This window comes from Sapajus apella, unplaced genomic scaffold, assembly GCF_009761245.1.
Source record: "Sapajus apella isolate SASKATOON/1434 unplaced genomic scaffold, GSC_monkey_1.0 scaffold37, whole genome shotgun sequence".
In the NCBI taxonomy this organism is placed as follows: Eukaryota; Metazoa; Chordata; class Mammalia; order Primates; family Cebidae; genus Sapajus; species Sapajus apella.
The window spans coordinates 2,337,373-2,354,520 of record NW_022436977.1 but is presented as its reverse complement, the minus strand read 5'-3'; the positions used below and the strand labels follow the sequence as shown (position 1 = coordinate 2,354,520).

The 17,148-nt window shown below is 40.8% G+C and overlaps 2 protein-coding genes and 1 long non-coding RNA gene across 4 annotated transcripts in view; 1 reads left to right on the top strand and 2 right to left on the bottom strand.

The window, feature by feature from the left end:
- LOC116564270 overlaps positions 1-4,295 on the bottom strand; it is a 20,008-nt gene extending 15,713 nt beyond the window's left edge. Inside the window, exons 1-2 of the long non-coding RNA XR_004274822.1 lie at positions 3,959-4,295; positions 2,053-2,124 (exon numbers count right to left, since the gene is read on the bottom strand). This is a non-coding gene — a long non-coding RNA (uncharacterized LOC116564270). The remainder of the gene's footprint in view (positions 1-2,052; positions 2,125-3,958) is intronic.
- Positions 3,399-17,148, top strand: part of LACTB (lactamase beta) — a 19,833-nt gene continuing 6,083 nt past the window's right edge. The window contains exons 1-5 of one of the 2 annotated variants that reach the window (XM_032297224.1): positions 3,399-3,820; positions 4,262-4,328; positions 7,164-7,354; positions 7,661-7,997; positions 10,066-10,231. In XM_032297224.1, the coding sequence (XP_032153115.1) occupies positions 3,464-3,820; positions 4,262-4,328; positions 7,164-7,354; positions 7,661-7,997; positions 10,066-10,231 (1,118 nt within the window). In that variant the 5' untranslated portion in view covers positions 3,399-3,463. The remainder of the gene's footprint in view (positions 3,821-4,261; positions 4,329-7,163; positions 7,355-7,660; positions 7,998-10,065; positions 10,232-17,148) is intronic. The other variant, XM_032297225.1, reaches the window with a different exon arrangement.
- The window catches only part of RPS27L (ribosomal protein S27 like), a 22,061-nt gene continuing 20,440 nt past the window's right edge, over positions 15,528-17,148 (bottom strand). Inside the window, exon 3 of the mRNA XM_032297227.1 lies at positions 15,528-15,604. Within this exon, the coding sequence (XP_032153118.1) occupies positions 15,543-15,604 (62 nt within the window). The 3' untranslated portion in view covers positions 15,528-15,542. The remainder of the gene's footprint in view (positions 15,605-17,148) is intronic.

The window sequence follows — 17,148 nt, the reverse complement described above, 5'->3', positions numbered from 1 at the left end:
GAAGAATGCAAGTCCTTTCAAATTATCAGGCCCAGAGAGACATTAAAAAGAGATGGTGGCTAGGTACTGTGGCTCACATCTGTAATCCCAGCACTTTGGAAAGTTGACAGCAGAGGATCGCTTAAGTCCAGGAGTTTGAGACCAACCTGGGCAACATGGTAAAACCCTATCTCTACAGAAAATACAAAATTAGCCATGTGTGGTGGTGCACACCTGTGGTCCTAGCTACTCAGGAGGCTGAGGTGAAAGGATCACCTGAACCTGGGAGGCTGAGGCTGCAACGAGTGATAATCGTGCCACTGTGCTCCAGCCAGGGCAACAGAGTGAGACCCTGTCTCCAAAAAAAGAAAAAAAATGCGATGGCTGGCAATCATGTCCTACTCCTCCTCCCCAGTAACCTATGTATTCATCTCTTGAAACTGCTTGCTGTTGCCACAAGTAGTTATAAATTAACCTAATAATGTGGCACCAGCCACTAGAACCCACACTCCACTGCTTAACAATGTATAGCCAGTCACTGCTATTTCCATAAACCAATGGGGATTCCTGACAAATTTGTATCAGTCCATTCCCTGTCCCCTTTTAAAACCTGCTTGTAACAAAAGCCTAAGGCAGAGTTTATTGTAAATTTACTTGGGCCTCAGTGTTCAAGGCAGCTGTCCTCACTTTGGCTGAAGTAAACCCTTTAAATTATATTTTGTGCCTCAGCCTCTTCCTTTTAGGCCAACACTTCCCAGAAGCCATACTTCAAGTGGTCTCTCTATACCTGCTTCTAGACTGAAAGTTCACCAGGACATTGGCTTTTGCCCTATACATGGCAAACCCATGGCTCTGTTTCTTTTTTTTATTTTTTAATCCAAGGAGAGGTACAGAAGAGTGCAAAAAACACATATGTGAAACCAGTTCATGTTTATGGGTTCTTTTGAATAAACATAGAAATTGACCTGCCCAGTCTTAAAACTTGACAAACTTACATTTGTCTTATCTGAGTTCCCTTTAGAGGAAACCAACTATCAGTCCTCCCAGATAGTATCAAGAAACTGAAACTTACCAGATCACCACATCAGGACAATGAGACCAGATCCCTTACCTGTCATGCTTGCCTAAACCAGTGGTTCCCAGCCTTTTTGGCACCAGGGACCAGTTTCATAGAAGAACATTTTTCCATGGGGTGTGGGGTTGGGGGCTGATGAGTATGGTTTCGGGATGAAACTGCTCCTCCACCTCAGATCATTAGGCATTAGTTAGATTCTCATAAGGCGCACACAAGCTAGGTCCCTCATCTAGTTCACAATAGGGTTCGAGCTCCTAAGAGCATCTAAGGCCACGACTGATCTGACAGGAGATGGCGCTCAGGCAGTAATGCTCCCTCACCTGCCACTCACCTCCTGCTGTGTGACCCAGTTCCCTACTGGTCCATGGCCCAGGGGTTGGGGACCCCTGGCCTAACCAACCATCCACTTCCTGTTGAACAATTATTCTTCCTTATCCCTCCCTATTTTCTGTTTCCCCACACATAGTTACATTTCTTCCTTGCCATATTCACTCCTAATTTTAGTTAGTTGAGGTGGAGTTGTGACTGATCTCCCTTTTCCCTGGCTGCAGCACCTGAAAAAGCTTTTTTCCCTGGAAATTCTCATTGCTTTGGCGATTGGCTTTCTGTGTGGCGAGCAATGGAACCTAGACTAAACCCTTGGTGTTTCAGTAACATATGTACAATTTAAATAAAATTGTGTACAGTTTAAAGTGGGTACTCATAACGGTCACTGACTTTGTCTTTTACATTTTTCTCTATATTTTTCTCTCTGTCATGTGCTTGGAGTAGTGGTGATCCCCACCATGTGAACCTCTAACACTATCTTAATAGAGTACATCTGTCCACTATAACTGCAGTTTCAGTGTAGTTATATGCTCTGGATCGTAGGATATTCTGGTCTCTTGGAGTCTTGGGTTTTGTGAGTAGCCCCAGAAGCTTTACTTATTTAGCCCCGCTATCTTGTCGCTAGGTGTGGATACCATTGTTGCCTTTTCCTCCTATTAAATAATTATTACCTCAATATGTTTACAGCTTTTTCTCTTGATGGCTTGTCAGTTCAAGTCTGTGAGCTCTCTTCTTTATTCTACCTGCAAGAAAAGACAGGGCCATTTTATATATGGAGCCCCTTATATGGCCCCAATGCCAAAGGCTAAAGCCTAAAAGCTTCCAAAGATCGTGTGTGTGTGTGTGTGTGTGTGTGTGTGTGTATCCTAAAATATAAAAATTGCAAAACTGATAAATGTTTAAGTAACTTCAAAATTAACATATCTATTTCATTACATGTTAAACTAGGATTTTATACACATTTTACATTTTGTAGCAATTTGAGATTGGATTTCTTATTTCACAAGAATGTCTGATCATTTACAGATGCTGAGAAATCATAGGTAATTGTAAATTACAAGAGTTACATTTTGATTAAAGTTTTTCAAACACAAAATTTTAAAAAAACACTTTATCTTTTACAGCAAAGAAACAATTTCAGGTCTGAATGTAACTTCATATCTTTGGTATGGTGTGGAGCTAGAATTCCAGAAGCAATAGATTTTTTTTTTTTTTTTTTTTTTTTTTTTTTGTGACGGAGTTTCACTCACGTTACCCAGGCTGGAATGCAGTGGCACAATCTCGGCTCACTGCAACCTCCGCCTCCCGAGTTCATGCAATTCTCCTGCCTCCCCCTCCCGAGTAGCTGGGATTACAGGCGTGCGACACCATACCCAGGTAATTTTCGTATTTCTAGTGGAGACGGGGATTCATCATGTTGGACAGGCTGGTCTCGAACTCCTGACCTCAAGTGATCCACCAGCCTCGGCTTCCCAACGTGCTGGGATTACAGCCGTGAGCCACCACGCTTTAGGGAAATGGGCGGAGCTGAAATGAGACATAAAGAAGGGAGGTGGAGAGGGAGAGAGAGAGAGAGAATAAAAGTCCGTTCTAACGGGAAAGAAGCTGTCTGCTGAGCGTCTACTGTGTGCCCTGTGCTGTTCCAGAAGTTGAGGATCCAAAACTAAGTCTAGGCTCCCCAAAGAAGTCCCAGTCTGGCGGGAATCTGACAAGCAGTTAAACGATAACAAAGTGTTTGCTGTTACTAAGGGAAGTTTGTGCACACTGAGGGGCAAGACGGTATGGGAAAGAACTCCCATGGGACGGGAGCTAGGAAGGGCTCTTGGAGGTGACGGTTGATCTGAGAATAAGCAAAGGGAAAAAAGGAAAGGGAGACCGAAAGAAAGAAAAAACAGGGAAGAGACAAGAAGAAAGGCAAAGGAGAACGGCTCGATGTGAGCGGCGCTCGGGTCCTCAGGAGTCGACTGCTAGGGTCTGACCGCAGTCCCCGCCCCCGTCCCGCCCCCTGTCCCTCCCTCTTCGCCGCGCCGCAGCCCGCCCGGCCTGCGTGAATTCCGAGGCGGCCCGCTGTGTAGAGACGCCATGTACCGGCTCCTGTCAGCCGTGACTGCCCCGGCTGCCGCCCCCGGGGGCTTGGCCTCGAGCTGCGGAAGACGCGGGGTCCATCAGCGCGCCGGGCTGCCGCCGCTTGGGCACGGCTGGGTCGGGGGCCTCGGGCTGGGGCTGGGACTGGCGCTGGGGGTGAAGCTGGCGGGTGGGCTGAGGGGCGCGGCTCCGGCGCAGCCCCCCACGGCTCCTGACCCCGAGGCATCGCCTCTGGCCGAGCCGCCACAGGAGCAATCCCTCGCCCCGTGGTCTCCGCAGACCCCGGCGCTGCCCCGCTCCAGGTGCTTCGCCAGAGCCATCGAGAGCAGCCGCGACCTGCTGCACAGGATCAAGGTGCGGCCACTGGGGCGCGGGGCGTAGGTGGCCGGGGACCCAGCCCTCTCGGCGGTGCTGTCCGGGGCTGAGCGGACCCCACCAGGGGCAGTGGGGTGCCGGCAGTCGGCTTCCGAGAAAGACTTCCCATTTCCTCACCGCTAAGCCTCGGTCAGACGCTCTTGGGGGTTCCCCAAATCGGGGCGGAGGTCACCGCCCGTCTCGGGGACTGCGCCTTCCCCCAAGGGGCGGACAGGGCACATCCCTTGCTGTTAGTGAGTCTGGCCTGGGATGAGGTGGGCGGGGACGGGTGGAGGGGGCGGGGCCCTGGTGGCGGGGGCGGGGCTCGAGTAGAGGGGGCGGAGTCCAGACCGAAAGGGCGAGGCCTTGGAAGGCCCCAGAGGAGAGCTCTGGGCTTTTTCAGCAGGTCTCTAACTGCAGGTTCTTTCCCCATCGCTTTAGGATGAGGTGGGCGCACCCGGCATAGTGGTTGGAGTTTCTGTAGATGGAAAGGAAGTCTGGTCAGAAGGTGGGTTCAGAAAATTGTTGTTTAGTAGATTGTTCTGTACCAGTTGGTAAATAAAATATTGTTTTACTGGTTGGAGAGAATCCCATGAAATGCTATTCCGTTTACATAAAGCGATGCATATTGCAGAGAGAACATCTAACAGAATAGAGAATTAGGTGTTTTTAAATCACAGTAAACTTTAAAATGTGACTAATAAATTGGAGTCATAAAGATGGCTTGCTGCTACCTACTCCCACTTTTCTCTTACGACTGGATTTATTGGTCTGAAAGTTGTATACAGTAGTCCCTCCCTATCCTAGGGATATATTCCAAGACCCTCAATGGATACGTGAAAACGGGGATAGTATGGAACCCTGTATATACTACGTTTTCTCTTATACATACATACCTGTAATAAAGTTTAGTTTATAAATTAGGCATAGTGAAGATTAACAACAACAACAAAATACAACAGTCACAACAATACCCTGAGTGGCATGCAATTTAAAACTTTAAAATTGTTTATTTCTGGAATTTTCCATGTAATATTTTTGGACCATGGATAACTGAAACCGAGGAAAGCAAAACCACAGATAAGGGGTGACTACTGTGTAGAACAATCCATTAACTGAGTACTTGTAGGTAACACTTATGGGTAGTTAAAACTCAGAATTTGCGTATTTTTCTTTTTTAATTAACTCAATAATTTGTTGAGTCCTGTCTTCTGTAAAAGGCACAGTACTGAGTACTGGAGTTATACGGTACCCGTTGTCTTTCATGACTTCTTAGTCTACTTTATCAGGCTTTTTACCAGGCAGAGGTGTCAAATATTTTTTTAAAACAAAAGGCAAGAAACTTAGGGAGAGGGATTTCTATTCATTTTATGATACTTTTATGATAGCATTTTTTGTATAACTTCCTCATTGCACATAAATTGATCCAGTTGGTCATCCCAGCTTTCTAGGAATACTAATTTTAGAAAATGAGGTTTCAGGCCGGTCTTGGTGGCTCACACCTGTAATCCTAGCACTTTAAGAGGCGGAGGCAGGCGGATTGCCTGAGCTCAGGAGTTTGAGAAAAGCCTGGGCAACATGGCAAAACCCCATCTCTACTAAAAATACAAAAAATTAGCCAGGCGTGCTGGTGCCTGTAATCTTGCTGCTTGGGAGGCTGAGGCATGAGAATCGCTTGAACCAGGAAGGCAAAGGTTGCAGTGAGCTGTGTCTGGGCAACAGACCAAGACTGTGTCTCAAAAAAAAAAAAAACGTTTCAGATGTCATTTAAAGGCAGTAACACTTTTAGAAGTTGATGGGAACAGTAGGGGTTTGAATTTAAAGAAAAATGGGCCAGTGGAGGTGGCGCACACCTGTAATCCCAGCACTTTGGGAGGCCAAGGAGGGAGGATCTCTGAAGGCCAGAAGTTGGAGACCAGCTTGGGCACCGTAGTGACACCTATGTCTCTATAAAAAATTTTTAATTTTTTTAAAAAGAAAAATGATTTTTCCTTCAAATATAAGTATAGCCTAATCATTATACCTAATTTATGATAAATCTCATAATCAAAAATTATACAAATGTCAGCTTTATGGACTTTATACAAATATTTTTTAGATATTTAATATTTATTCCTTTGGGTTCTCTCTTCTTCTTCTTCTTTCTTCTTTCTTTTCTTTTCTTCTTTCTTCTTTCTTCTTTCTTCTTTCTTCAGACAAGGTCTCACTCTGTCACCCAGGCTGGAGTGCAGTGGCGTGATTTTGGCTCACTGCAGTCTCAACCTTTTTGGGCTCTGATGATTCTCCCACCTCAGCCTCCCAAGTAGCTTGGGACTACAGGTGCGCTCCACCATGTCAGACTTTTTTTTGTATATTTTTAGAGATGTGGTTTCTGCCATGTTGTTCAGTCTAGCCTCGAACTCCTGAGCTCAAGTAATCCGCCTGCCTTTGCCTCCCAAAGTGCTGGGATTACAGAAACTTTCTCTTTCTTAATTAGATTTACACGCTTTCAGTCTGTAGAACATCGAAACCAAATTTAAATATTTTCTAGAAAAAGTAAGTTAGTACATAATTTTTCTTCTGGTTTGCAGCCAAATTAAATTGATGGTTAGCTAGATTTGGTTTGCAGGACATCTTTTCACACTTTTTTTTTTTTTTTTTTTTTTTTGAGACAGAGTTTCACTCTGTCACTCAGGCTGGAGTACAGTGGCATGATCTCAGCTCACTGCAACCTCCGCCTCCTGGGTTCAAGCAATTCTCCTGCCTCAGCCTCCTGAGTAGCTGGGATTACAGGCACGCACCACCACAGCCAGCTAATTTTTGTATTTTTTATAGAGACGGGGTTTCACCATGTTGGTCAGATGGCTGATCACCTCGATCCTGACCTCAGGGGATCCTCCTGCTTCGGCCTCCCAAAGTGCTGGGAGTACAGGCATAAGCCACTGCACCTGACCCACACTGATTTTTATTGAGTGGTTATTTCAAGGAATTTGGTGGAAATTTACTCAAAAGTCAAAAGTAAATATAATCGAAAGAATAAAGATGTTTTCTTTAAAGAATATTTAAAATGTGGAATAACTTAGTTGTTTAGATAAGCTAAGACAAATGTGTATCTAAATCATAGAAAATTGCTATTGCAAATGGTACAATTGCACTTTCATTATAAGGTTAAATTGTTAGGCTTACCAGTATACTAAGATTTTAATCTTTTACATGTCCAGTGTTAAGTAACTTATAAAAGTGGAGTATCTTTTCTTTTAGATAAAGACACGGTATCTTTAAACGTAGTACTACTTCAGTTTTTGAAGACTTGTTTGACCATGAAAACTGTTAATAGTGACTTTTTGCTTTTTTCCTCCCAAAGGTTTAGGTTATGCTGATGTTGAGAACCGTGTACCATGTAAACCTGAGACAGTTATGCGAATTGCCAGCATCAGCAAAAGTCTCACCATGGTTGCTCTTGCCAAGTTGTGGGAAGCAGGGAAGCTGGATCTTGATATTCCAGTACAACATTATGTTCCCGAATTCCCAGAAAAGGAATATGAAGGTGAAAAGGTAGTGAAACTTACTGTTCATTTTATTAATGGCCTGTTAAATAGTTTATGCTGAAATTTATATTTAAAACGTTTCATAGCATTCTTTGGCTTGTTTGTAGTTATTGTTAGTGTATTAGTTTTTTCTTTTAATCCAGATGGTCATCAGGTAGGTATTTTTCTGAAATTTGAGGCTAAGGATTTGTACATGACATTTTCCCAGCAGCAGCTCAAAATGGAAAATATTACTGAGACATGATTCCAGGGCAACTAACTTTCTATTGCACAGTTTAATATTGTAATTGCATTCTCATGTTGTTATAATTAGGTTTCTGTCACAACAAGATTACTGATTTCCCATTTAAGTGGAATTCGTCATTATGAAAAGGACATGAAAAAGGTGAAAGAAGAGAAAGCTTATAAAGCCTTGAAGATGATGAAAGAGACTGTTGCATTTGAGCAAGAAAAAGAAGGCAAAAGCAATGAAAAGAATGACTTTACTAAATTTAAAACAGAGCAGGAGAATGAAGCCAAATGCCGGAATTCAAAACCTGGCAAGAAGAAGAATGATTTTGAACAAGGCGAATTATATTTGAAAGAAAAGTTTGAAAATTCAATTGAATCCCTAAAATTATTTAAAAATGATCCTTTGTTCTTTAAACCTGGTGAGTGTTAATCTCTTCTCTTAACAAAATCATCATTACTGAAATGTTAATCTTCAGGAAATCTAAAATGATGCCATCCGGAGTGTATTCAGTGAGGTTGACGATTGTGATGTGGGCCAGTCCGGTGCTCATGGTTTTGTCTGTAGTTCCTATCAAAGCCTAGCATCCAGGCGGGTCGTTGTTTAAATTTTGCCTCATTAGTGACTACCTAGTCATTTAGAGGATTCTCAGTATCAAGCTATTCATGCAAAATTATGGAGAAATGTTGGAATAATAGTTCTCTAAATACAACCTGGACCAAAGTAGACATGATAAGGTATTGCTGATATTTTACTATTTAGTTAGAAGGTAAATTGCTCAACTTACTTTGTGCCTTTGTTTCTTAAAGAAAGGAGTGTTTGGGCTGGGTGCAGTGGTTCATGCCTGTACTCCCAGCACTTTGGGAAGCCAAGTCGGGCAGATCTTGAGGTCAAGAGATCGAGACCATCCTAGCCAACATGGCGAAACCCCATCTCTACTAAAAATACAAAATTTAGCCGGGCATGGTGGCGTGCACCTGCAGTCCCAGCTACTCAGGAGGCAGAGGTTGCCTTGAGCCGAGATCGCGCCATTATACTCTAGCCTGGGTGACAGAGCAAGACTCCATCTCAAAAACAAAAGTGAAAGAAAGAAATAACTGTTCATCAATTTTTTCCCAAAAAGCCAATCTATACAAATAATTATCTTTGGTTTATTTTTTGATTTAGTGCCTATTGAAGCTACTTAATATCTAAATTTACCATAGGTTTATATACTTTTATTCTATTTTCATTTTAAAAGCTTTTAGTTGAATAGATGTTAATATATATAATTAGAGCAAATAAAATATAATTTTGGATTTTTTCTTAAAAATAAAGTTCCATGCTGGGTACAGTTGGCTCATGCCCAATAATCCCAGCACTTAGGGAGGCAAAGGTGGGAGGATCGCTTGAGCCCAGGAGTTTGAAACTAGTCTGGGCAACAAAGTGAGGCCCTGTCTCTACAAAAAATTTTTTTTAATTATCCAGGTTCAGTGGCCTGCACCTGTAAGTAGTCCTGGCTGCTCAGGAGGCTGAGGTAGGGGGATCCCTGAACCCAGGAGTTCAGGGTTGCAGTGAGTTATGATTATACCACTGTACTCTAGCCTGGGCAACAGCAAGAGGAAGACCCTGTCTCAAACCAGTTTGAGTTTGTCTAGAACCCAAAATGATATAAAGTTACTTATTTGAAATACTATGTATATTTTAATATGTATTTAAATTTAAATATGTATTTGAAACAAGGTTTGTACGTCTACATTTATGTATTTTATTTTATTTATTTCTTTATTTGTTTTTGAGACGGAGTCTGGCTCTGTTGCCCAGGCTGGAATGCAGTGGTACCATCTTGGCTCACTGTAACCTCCGCATCTTGAGTTCAAGCAATTCTCCTGCCTCAGTCTCCCGTATAGCTGGGATTACAGGCCCCCACCATCACACCCAGCTAATTTTTATATTTTAGTAGAGACAGGGTTTCACCATGTTGGCCAGGCTGGTCTCCAACTCCTGACCTCGTGATCCACCCGCCTTGGCCTCCCAAAGTGCTAGGATACAGGTGAGAGCCACCACATCTGGCCCATATATTTGATTAAAATAAGAATGTGTATGCCCATTGATGCCTTAAACAATGAGTAGAGGTAGATTAAGAACAAGTTGACCCAATAAATCAAATTTGCTCTTTTTCCTCTTCCTGTTTTGTTGTCGCTTTGAAAGACTTTTATTTTGTTTTGAGGTGGTATTTATTTGCTTACTTTATTATCAAAGAAAGGAGCAGATTTATGTGAAATTTTATGTTGGTCTTAATTTTATTCTTGTGTTAAGAACTTGGAATAAGGACAATTGCAAAGTTAACTCAATTTGTTGATGTATTTCCTGTGTTCTTCTTCTAAATGCTAAAGTAAAATATTCCAGTTTTAAAGGTATGCCAGTTTTCAGTGGGAATATATTTTATATATCTTTGAATAATATTGATTATTATTTTCTTTTTTTCCTCCTTACAATGATGTCTCAAGGTAGTCAGTTTTTGTATTCAACTTTTGGCTATACCCTACTGGCAGCCATAGTAGAGAGAGCTTCAGGATGTAAATATTTGGACTATATGCAGAAAATATTCCATGACTTGGATATGCTGACAACTGTGCAGGAAGAAAATGAGCCAGTGATTTACAATAGAGCAAGGTAAATGAATGCCTTCTGCTGTGTCTAGCTGTATCACATCTTAACACTGTGTTATTAATTAAAAGTCAAAGTTTCTTTGTTTCCATTCCAAAATCAACTTGCCACATTTTAGCTCTTCTACATGTCTGTTTTCTCACCTATAAAGTGAAGGAAGTAAAATGTGTTGATAAAGTGCACTAAGACCACTTGATGAAAGACAGCAGGGGCCGGGCGTGGTAGCTGACACCTGTAATCCCAGCACTTTGGGAAACCAAGGCAGGAGAATCACCTGAGGTCAGGAGTTCAAGACCAGCCTGACCAACATGGAGAAACCCTGTCTCCACTAAAAATACAAAATTAGCCGGGCGTGGTGGTGCATGCCTGTAATCTCAGCTACTCAGGTGGCTAAGGCAGGAGAATCACTTGAACCCGGGTGGCGGAGGTTGTGGTAAGCCAAGAATGTGCCATTGCACTTCAGCCTGGGCAACAAGACTGAAACTCCATCTCAAAAAAAAAAAAAGAAAGCAATAATATTAATAATTCTTCAAACATATGAATAATTAAACCAAAACTGCACCCATCATAGGCATCTATAATTTGCTCTTCAACCATTCCTTTTCTTATGTTTTAGCTAATGCTTTGTTTACATTTTATTAGTTTTTAACTGTTTTAATACTATTTTGAAATAATTTTATACTTCCAGAAAAGTTGCAAGAGTAGTACAAATAATTCACATACCCCTTCACCCAGATTCCCTTAATGTTATTTTACTGCATTTGCATTACCTTTCTGTCTACATGTGTGCTTGTTTCGGAACCATTTGCAAGTAAGTTGTTGACGTGATACCCAACACGTATTTACCTATAAATAGGTAAATATTTATATTTACCTATAAATATCAAAATGTGTATTTTCTTTTCTTTTCTTTTCTTTTTTTTTTTTTGAGATGGAGTCTCGCACTGTCGCCCAGGCTGTAGTGCAGTGGCGCAGTCTCAGCTCACTGCAATCTCTGCTTCCTGGGTCCAAGCAATTCCCCTGCCTCAGCCTCCCGAGTAGCTAGGACTACAGGCATGCACCACCACACCCAGCTAATTTTTTTTTGTATAAAATGTGTATTTTTCTAAAAATAAGGACATTCAGGGCTGGGTGCGGTGGCTCACACCTGTAATCCCAACACTTTGGAAGGCCAAGGTGGGTGGATCACCTGAGGTCAGGAGTTTGAGACCAGCCTGGCCAGCATGGTGAAACCAACCCTTTCTCTACTAAAAATACAAAAATTAGCTGGGCATGGTGGCAGGTGCCTGTAATCCCAACTACATGGGAGGCTCAGGCAGGAGAATCGCTTGAACACGGGAGGTTGAGGTTGCAATGAGCCAAGATTGTGCCACTGCACTTTAGGCTGGGTAACACAGTGAGACTCCATCTCAAAAAAGGAAAAAAAATAAACAAACAACAAGGACATTTGGGAGATTAACACAGATACAATGCTTTTATCAAATCTACATACCTTACTCAAATTTTGCCAGTTGTTCCAATAATGTCCTTTATAGCAAAAGAGGAGAAAAACTTTTTTTCTGGTCCAGGATCTAATCCATGATTCCACATTGCATTTACTTGTCATATCTATCAGAAGTCACATGACATCAGTTTGTCCCGTTATTGCTGATGGTATTTTAATCACTTTTTGAGGTGGTGCCTGTCAAGTTATTGTAAAGCTACCATTTTTTCTTTATAAGTATATTTGGAGGAGATAATTTGAGATGATATAAAAATCCTGTTTCTCGTCAAACTTTCTACTAGTTTTTAGCATCTATCAATGATTCATGATTTAATCAGTTATTGCAGTGATGGCTGTCAAATGGTGATTTTTGAATTCTGTCCTCCACTCTATGCTCGTTAATTGGCATTCTATTATAAGAAAGTGCAGGCCGGGCATAGTGGCCCAGGCTTGTAATCACAGCACTTTGGGAAGTGGGTGGATCACTTGAGGCCAAGTTTGAGACCAGCGTGGGCAACATGGCAAAACCCTATCTCTACTAAAAATAAAAAAAAATTAGCTGGGTGTGGTGGCATGCACCTGTAGTCTCAACTACTTGGGAGGCTAAGGCAGGAGAATCCCTTGAACCCAGGAGGTGGAGGTTGCAGTGAGCCAAGATCACGATGTCACTGCACTCCAGCCTGGGCAACCAAGTGAGACTCCATTTAAGAAAAAGTGCTTTCCCTTCTCTCTTGTTTATTTATTCATACCAGTATGCACCCATGGATTCTTATTTAGTGAGTGGTAATCTGTCACTGTCATTATTTAATATGTTGCTTTTAAAATAGTATATAAAATATTAAAACTAACAGTAAATTGTTATTAGATTGCTTATCTATATGTGTATTTTTTTGTTTTGTTTTGCCATACATTTGTAAATATTTATTGAGCAAACACTACATGCCACATACTGTACCACATAGTAGAGCTAAGCTGACATAGCTCCTCCCCTCCAGGAGCTTACAGAACAACATCCAGCAAGTAAATCAATTAAGTACATAAATTTTCTTTCAAAAAGAATACATGTTACAGCCAGGCACAGTGGCTCACACATGTAATCTCAGCACTTGAGAAGGCCAAGGTAGGAGAATTGCTTGAGGCCAAGAGTTCGAGACCAGCTTGGGCAACATAGCAAGACCTCATCTTTACAAAAAATACAAAAATTAGCCAGGCATGGTGGTGCATGCCTGAATCCCAGTTACTCGGGAGACTGAGGTGGGAGGATTGTTTGAGCCCAGAAGGTGGAGATTGCAGTGAATCAGGGTCACCCCACCACACTCTTGTCTGAGTAACAGAGCAAGACTGTCTCTCCACCACACCACCAAAAAAGAATATAATCATGTAACACAGTTATCAGTGGGGCCACACTGCCCTTTAGGTATATAGCTAACATGGTAATCCCTAATTTCTTTTTGTAATTATTATTTTAGATTCAGGGTGTACATGTGCAGGTTTGTTACATGGATTTTTAGTGTAATGCTGAGGTTTGCACTTAAATTGAACCTGTCGCCCAAAGAGTGAACTTAGTACCTAATAGGTAGTTTTTCAACCCTTGCCCTCCTCCCTGTGTCCCCTTTTATGGAGTCCTCAGTGTCTCTTGTTTCCATCTTTCTGTCCATGTGTACCCAGTGTTTAGCTTCCACTTATAAGTAAGAACATGTGGTATTTGATTTTCTGTTTCTACATCAATTCACTTAGGATAATGGCCTCTAGCTACATTTATGTGGCTGCAAAGACATGATTTTGTTCTTTTTTATGTGTATATATATATATTTTTTTAATTGAATGATTTTCTGGTTGATTTTGTGTGTGTTGATAGTGAACATTAAATGCTCTTAGTTGGATTATGTAGGCCTCTGCTGCATGCCATTAATAAGGGTAATTAAGATTTTGGGGGCTGGGTACGGTGGCTCACACCTGTAGTTCCAGCACTTTGGGAGGCTGAAGCAGGTGGATTTCCCGAGCTCAGGAGTTTAAGACCAGCCTAGGTAACATGGTAAAACCCTATCTCTACCAAAAGCACAAAAAGAATTAGCCAGGCATGGTAATGTGTACCTATAGTCCTGACTACTTGGGAGGCTAAGGTGGGAGGATCACTTGAGTCTGGAAGGTTGAGGCTGCAGTAACCTGTGATTGTGCCACTGCACTCCAGCCTGGGTGACAGAGCAAGACCCTGTCTCAAAAAAATTTTTTTAATATATTACAAAAATACAAAATAAGATCTAACTAAAATAATTGAACATTTAAAAACTGAGTATAAAAGACTATCTTACAGTTAGGCATCCTTAGGTCCTTTTTCATAAGTGTTAAGATTAAAAACATTTAAGCCACAGTTTCTCTCCATTTTCTTCTACAGCTTTTAAATGTAAAATATCGAGTTGAAGTTACTTATGTAAATTTGAATTGGGTGTTCAAACAAAATCCTTGGCAAATTGCTTAAGCAGACTTTAATATAATTTATGGAGAGGCTTTAGAACAGATTTTGACAAATTAACTAGAATTTTTATCCTTAGGAGTGAAAAATGCTATGATTTTATATAATTTCATATTTGATTCATTTACCACTATAATAGGAAAGGGTTTAGTCAGCATTTTAGCCTTTACAAATTTTATATTTTAATATATGCTTTCTGTTATGGAGAGATTCTCTATGACTTAGTTTTAACTACTAATTTGCATAATCTAAAATAACTCTGGCCAGGTGCTGTGTGGCTCATGCCTGTAATCCCAGCACTTTGAGAGGCCAAGGCAGGAGGATCATTTGAGGCCAGGAGTTGGAGACCAGCCTTGGTAAGATTGAGACCCCATCCCTACAAAAATTCTTTAAAAAATTGGTGGGGTGTGGTAACACATGCCTGTTGTCCTAGCAAATCAGGAGGAGAGGATTGCTTGAGCCCTGGAGTTTCAGGGTACAATAAGCTATGATCTGCACTCTAGCCTGGGTGACAAAGCAAGATCCTATCTCTAAAAATTAATTAATTAGTGAATTAAATAAAACAAGCACAAGAGTATATGTAAGTGCTAAAAAATTTACATGTTAAGTTGAGATGAGACAGGATCAAAATAATGCAAACCAAATACATGAAGATTCCTTGTATGAACTGGTATACTTCAAAAATCACACACAGAAGTATTTGAATTTTAAACATTTGAGCTTAGTTTGTAGACACAAATTTGAGACACAGTGTTAGCAAATGCAATAAAGATTTGTTTGACCTTTTAAAGTAATTTGGGGTTTTATTAGTAGAGGAAAAAGTATTTGGAAAGCAAATACTTGGTAACTTGTCAAAAATACTTTAATTCAGAAAGAACAAAGAATACTTATGAAAGGGCAGTTGTGTCAGATGTTAGGAGGGTGAGTCGGAAGTTTATAAAATGGCCAGTTGAGTCATGTCTTGATTCTTTAAGGTCAGAATAAATTCAGTTTGTTATGTATTTGTATTCTTTACTGATCTGTATCTTTTTACTCCTCTCTCTTCCTACCATAGTAGTATTCAAACTGTAGGTAATGTTCAATTATTGAGTTGGAAAATCAGTTTAGAGGGTTGAGTACCAGGATTTCTTTTTTTTAATGAAACAATATAGAATATGATAAAGTACACTGCAGGTAGTAAAGGTAGATATAAGCTTTGGGGTAAAGGCTAGCTGCTACATTAAAGAGACACCAAAATGCAGTGGCATGAGGAAAATAAAACTTTAATTCTCCCATGCAACATTCTTGAGATGAACATTTCTGATTGGTTCCCCACAAGCGTTTAAGAGCCCAGATTCATCCATCTTACTGCTCCTCCCTCCTCATTGGTGTCCACATCTGTACACCTGAAGCTCAATCAGAGCCCCGCAGGTGCCCCAGCTTCCTGGAAAGAGAAAGGGTGGGATGAAGCATGTACTCAGGGCCTTAAGGTTTAGGCTTGCAAGTGCCACACTTCATTTCTGCCCACCTTCTGTTGGCAAAAACGTAGCTATATGATCACACTTTGCAACAAGGGAGGCTGAGAAATGTAATTTCTAGCTGAGCAGGCATGCGCCTTGCTATACTTTATTACTAAGTAAGAAGAGAAGAGTCAGTTTGGTCAACAACCAGCCATCTATGCCACTGGCTACTGTGTTGCTCCATAAAACTCCTGTTTTAGAAGGGTGGTGTGCATGTGTGTGTTTTCATTCAGTTTTGTTGAGGTTGAAAAAAAAGTTTGAAAGCCATTCAGTGGAATATATCAAACTAAAATTTTATTATAATTTCTACTAGTAATTTGTGAAAAGGACTTTGGGAGAGAATTTTGAGGCTTAATGACTAATAGGAATTTTACAGTTACAGTGTTTTCTTTTTTATTATTTGATTTGTTAGAAAAGTAGCACATTTAACAAATCAACTGTTACTTTTACCTTGCATATTTCCATTAGTACATGCTTTACAAATGGCTTACTTGCACTTCATAAAGAAATAGATGAAATGGCGCCATTAAAGAAATTTTTTTTAGCTTTATGTTCCTTTCTACACACTAGTTTTGTTCAATCTTCTGTTGTATTTGAATTGTAATTTTTAAATTATCAGCTTATTTAAAAGGATTAAATATGCATTGCAAATCAGTCTGTGGCCTAAAAGATTTTTTGGGGACCCAAAATAAATTAGGTTAACAACAAGCAATGAATTTTAATTTTTTAAATGGCCTGTGGTTCTCAACTACTTGAGACTCTTTGTGTTTATTATTTTTGGGTCTAGCATTATATTTTACTGGAAAGCACCAGAAAAATGATAAATACCACTGGGAGGCAGAGAAGGGTAGATTGCTTGAGCCTAAGTGTTCAAGACCAGCCTGGGCAACATAGTGAAACAATACAAAAAAAAATTAGCTGAGCATGGTGGTGCGTGCCTGTAGTCCCAACTACTTGGAGGCTGAGGTGGGAGGATCACCTGAGCCCAGGAAGTTGATGCTGCAGTGAGCTGTGATCGTGCCACTGCACTCCAACCTGAATGATGGAGTAAGACCCTATCTCAAAAAAAAAAAAAACAGAAGTTGTCAGTTGAATCTAAAAAATGATTCTCTAGTAAAGATGGCACAGATGGATGACCTTAACTGTGATTTAGACCTACACATTTGAAATTTTGAAAGCGGATGTGTAGCTCTGTATATAAGGGGAGAAGGACATTATGTCCACTCATTGAGCCTCTTTACTAAGCTAGAAATTAAGGCTCTGTGAATGTGCAGACTGCAGAGCAGCTATTGTTTCCTGTTTTCTTGATGAGTAATTAACTTGTGACTTGCATGAAAATCAAAATATACCATATGATGGTGAGTTAATTTCATTTTCTTTCTTTTTTTTTTTCCTCTTTTGGGACAAGATCTCACTCTGTTGCCCAGGCAGGAATGCAGTGGCACAATCATAGCTCACTGCAGCCTTG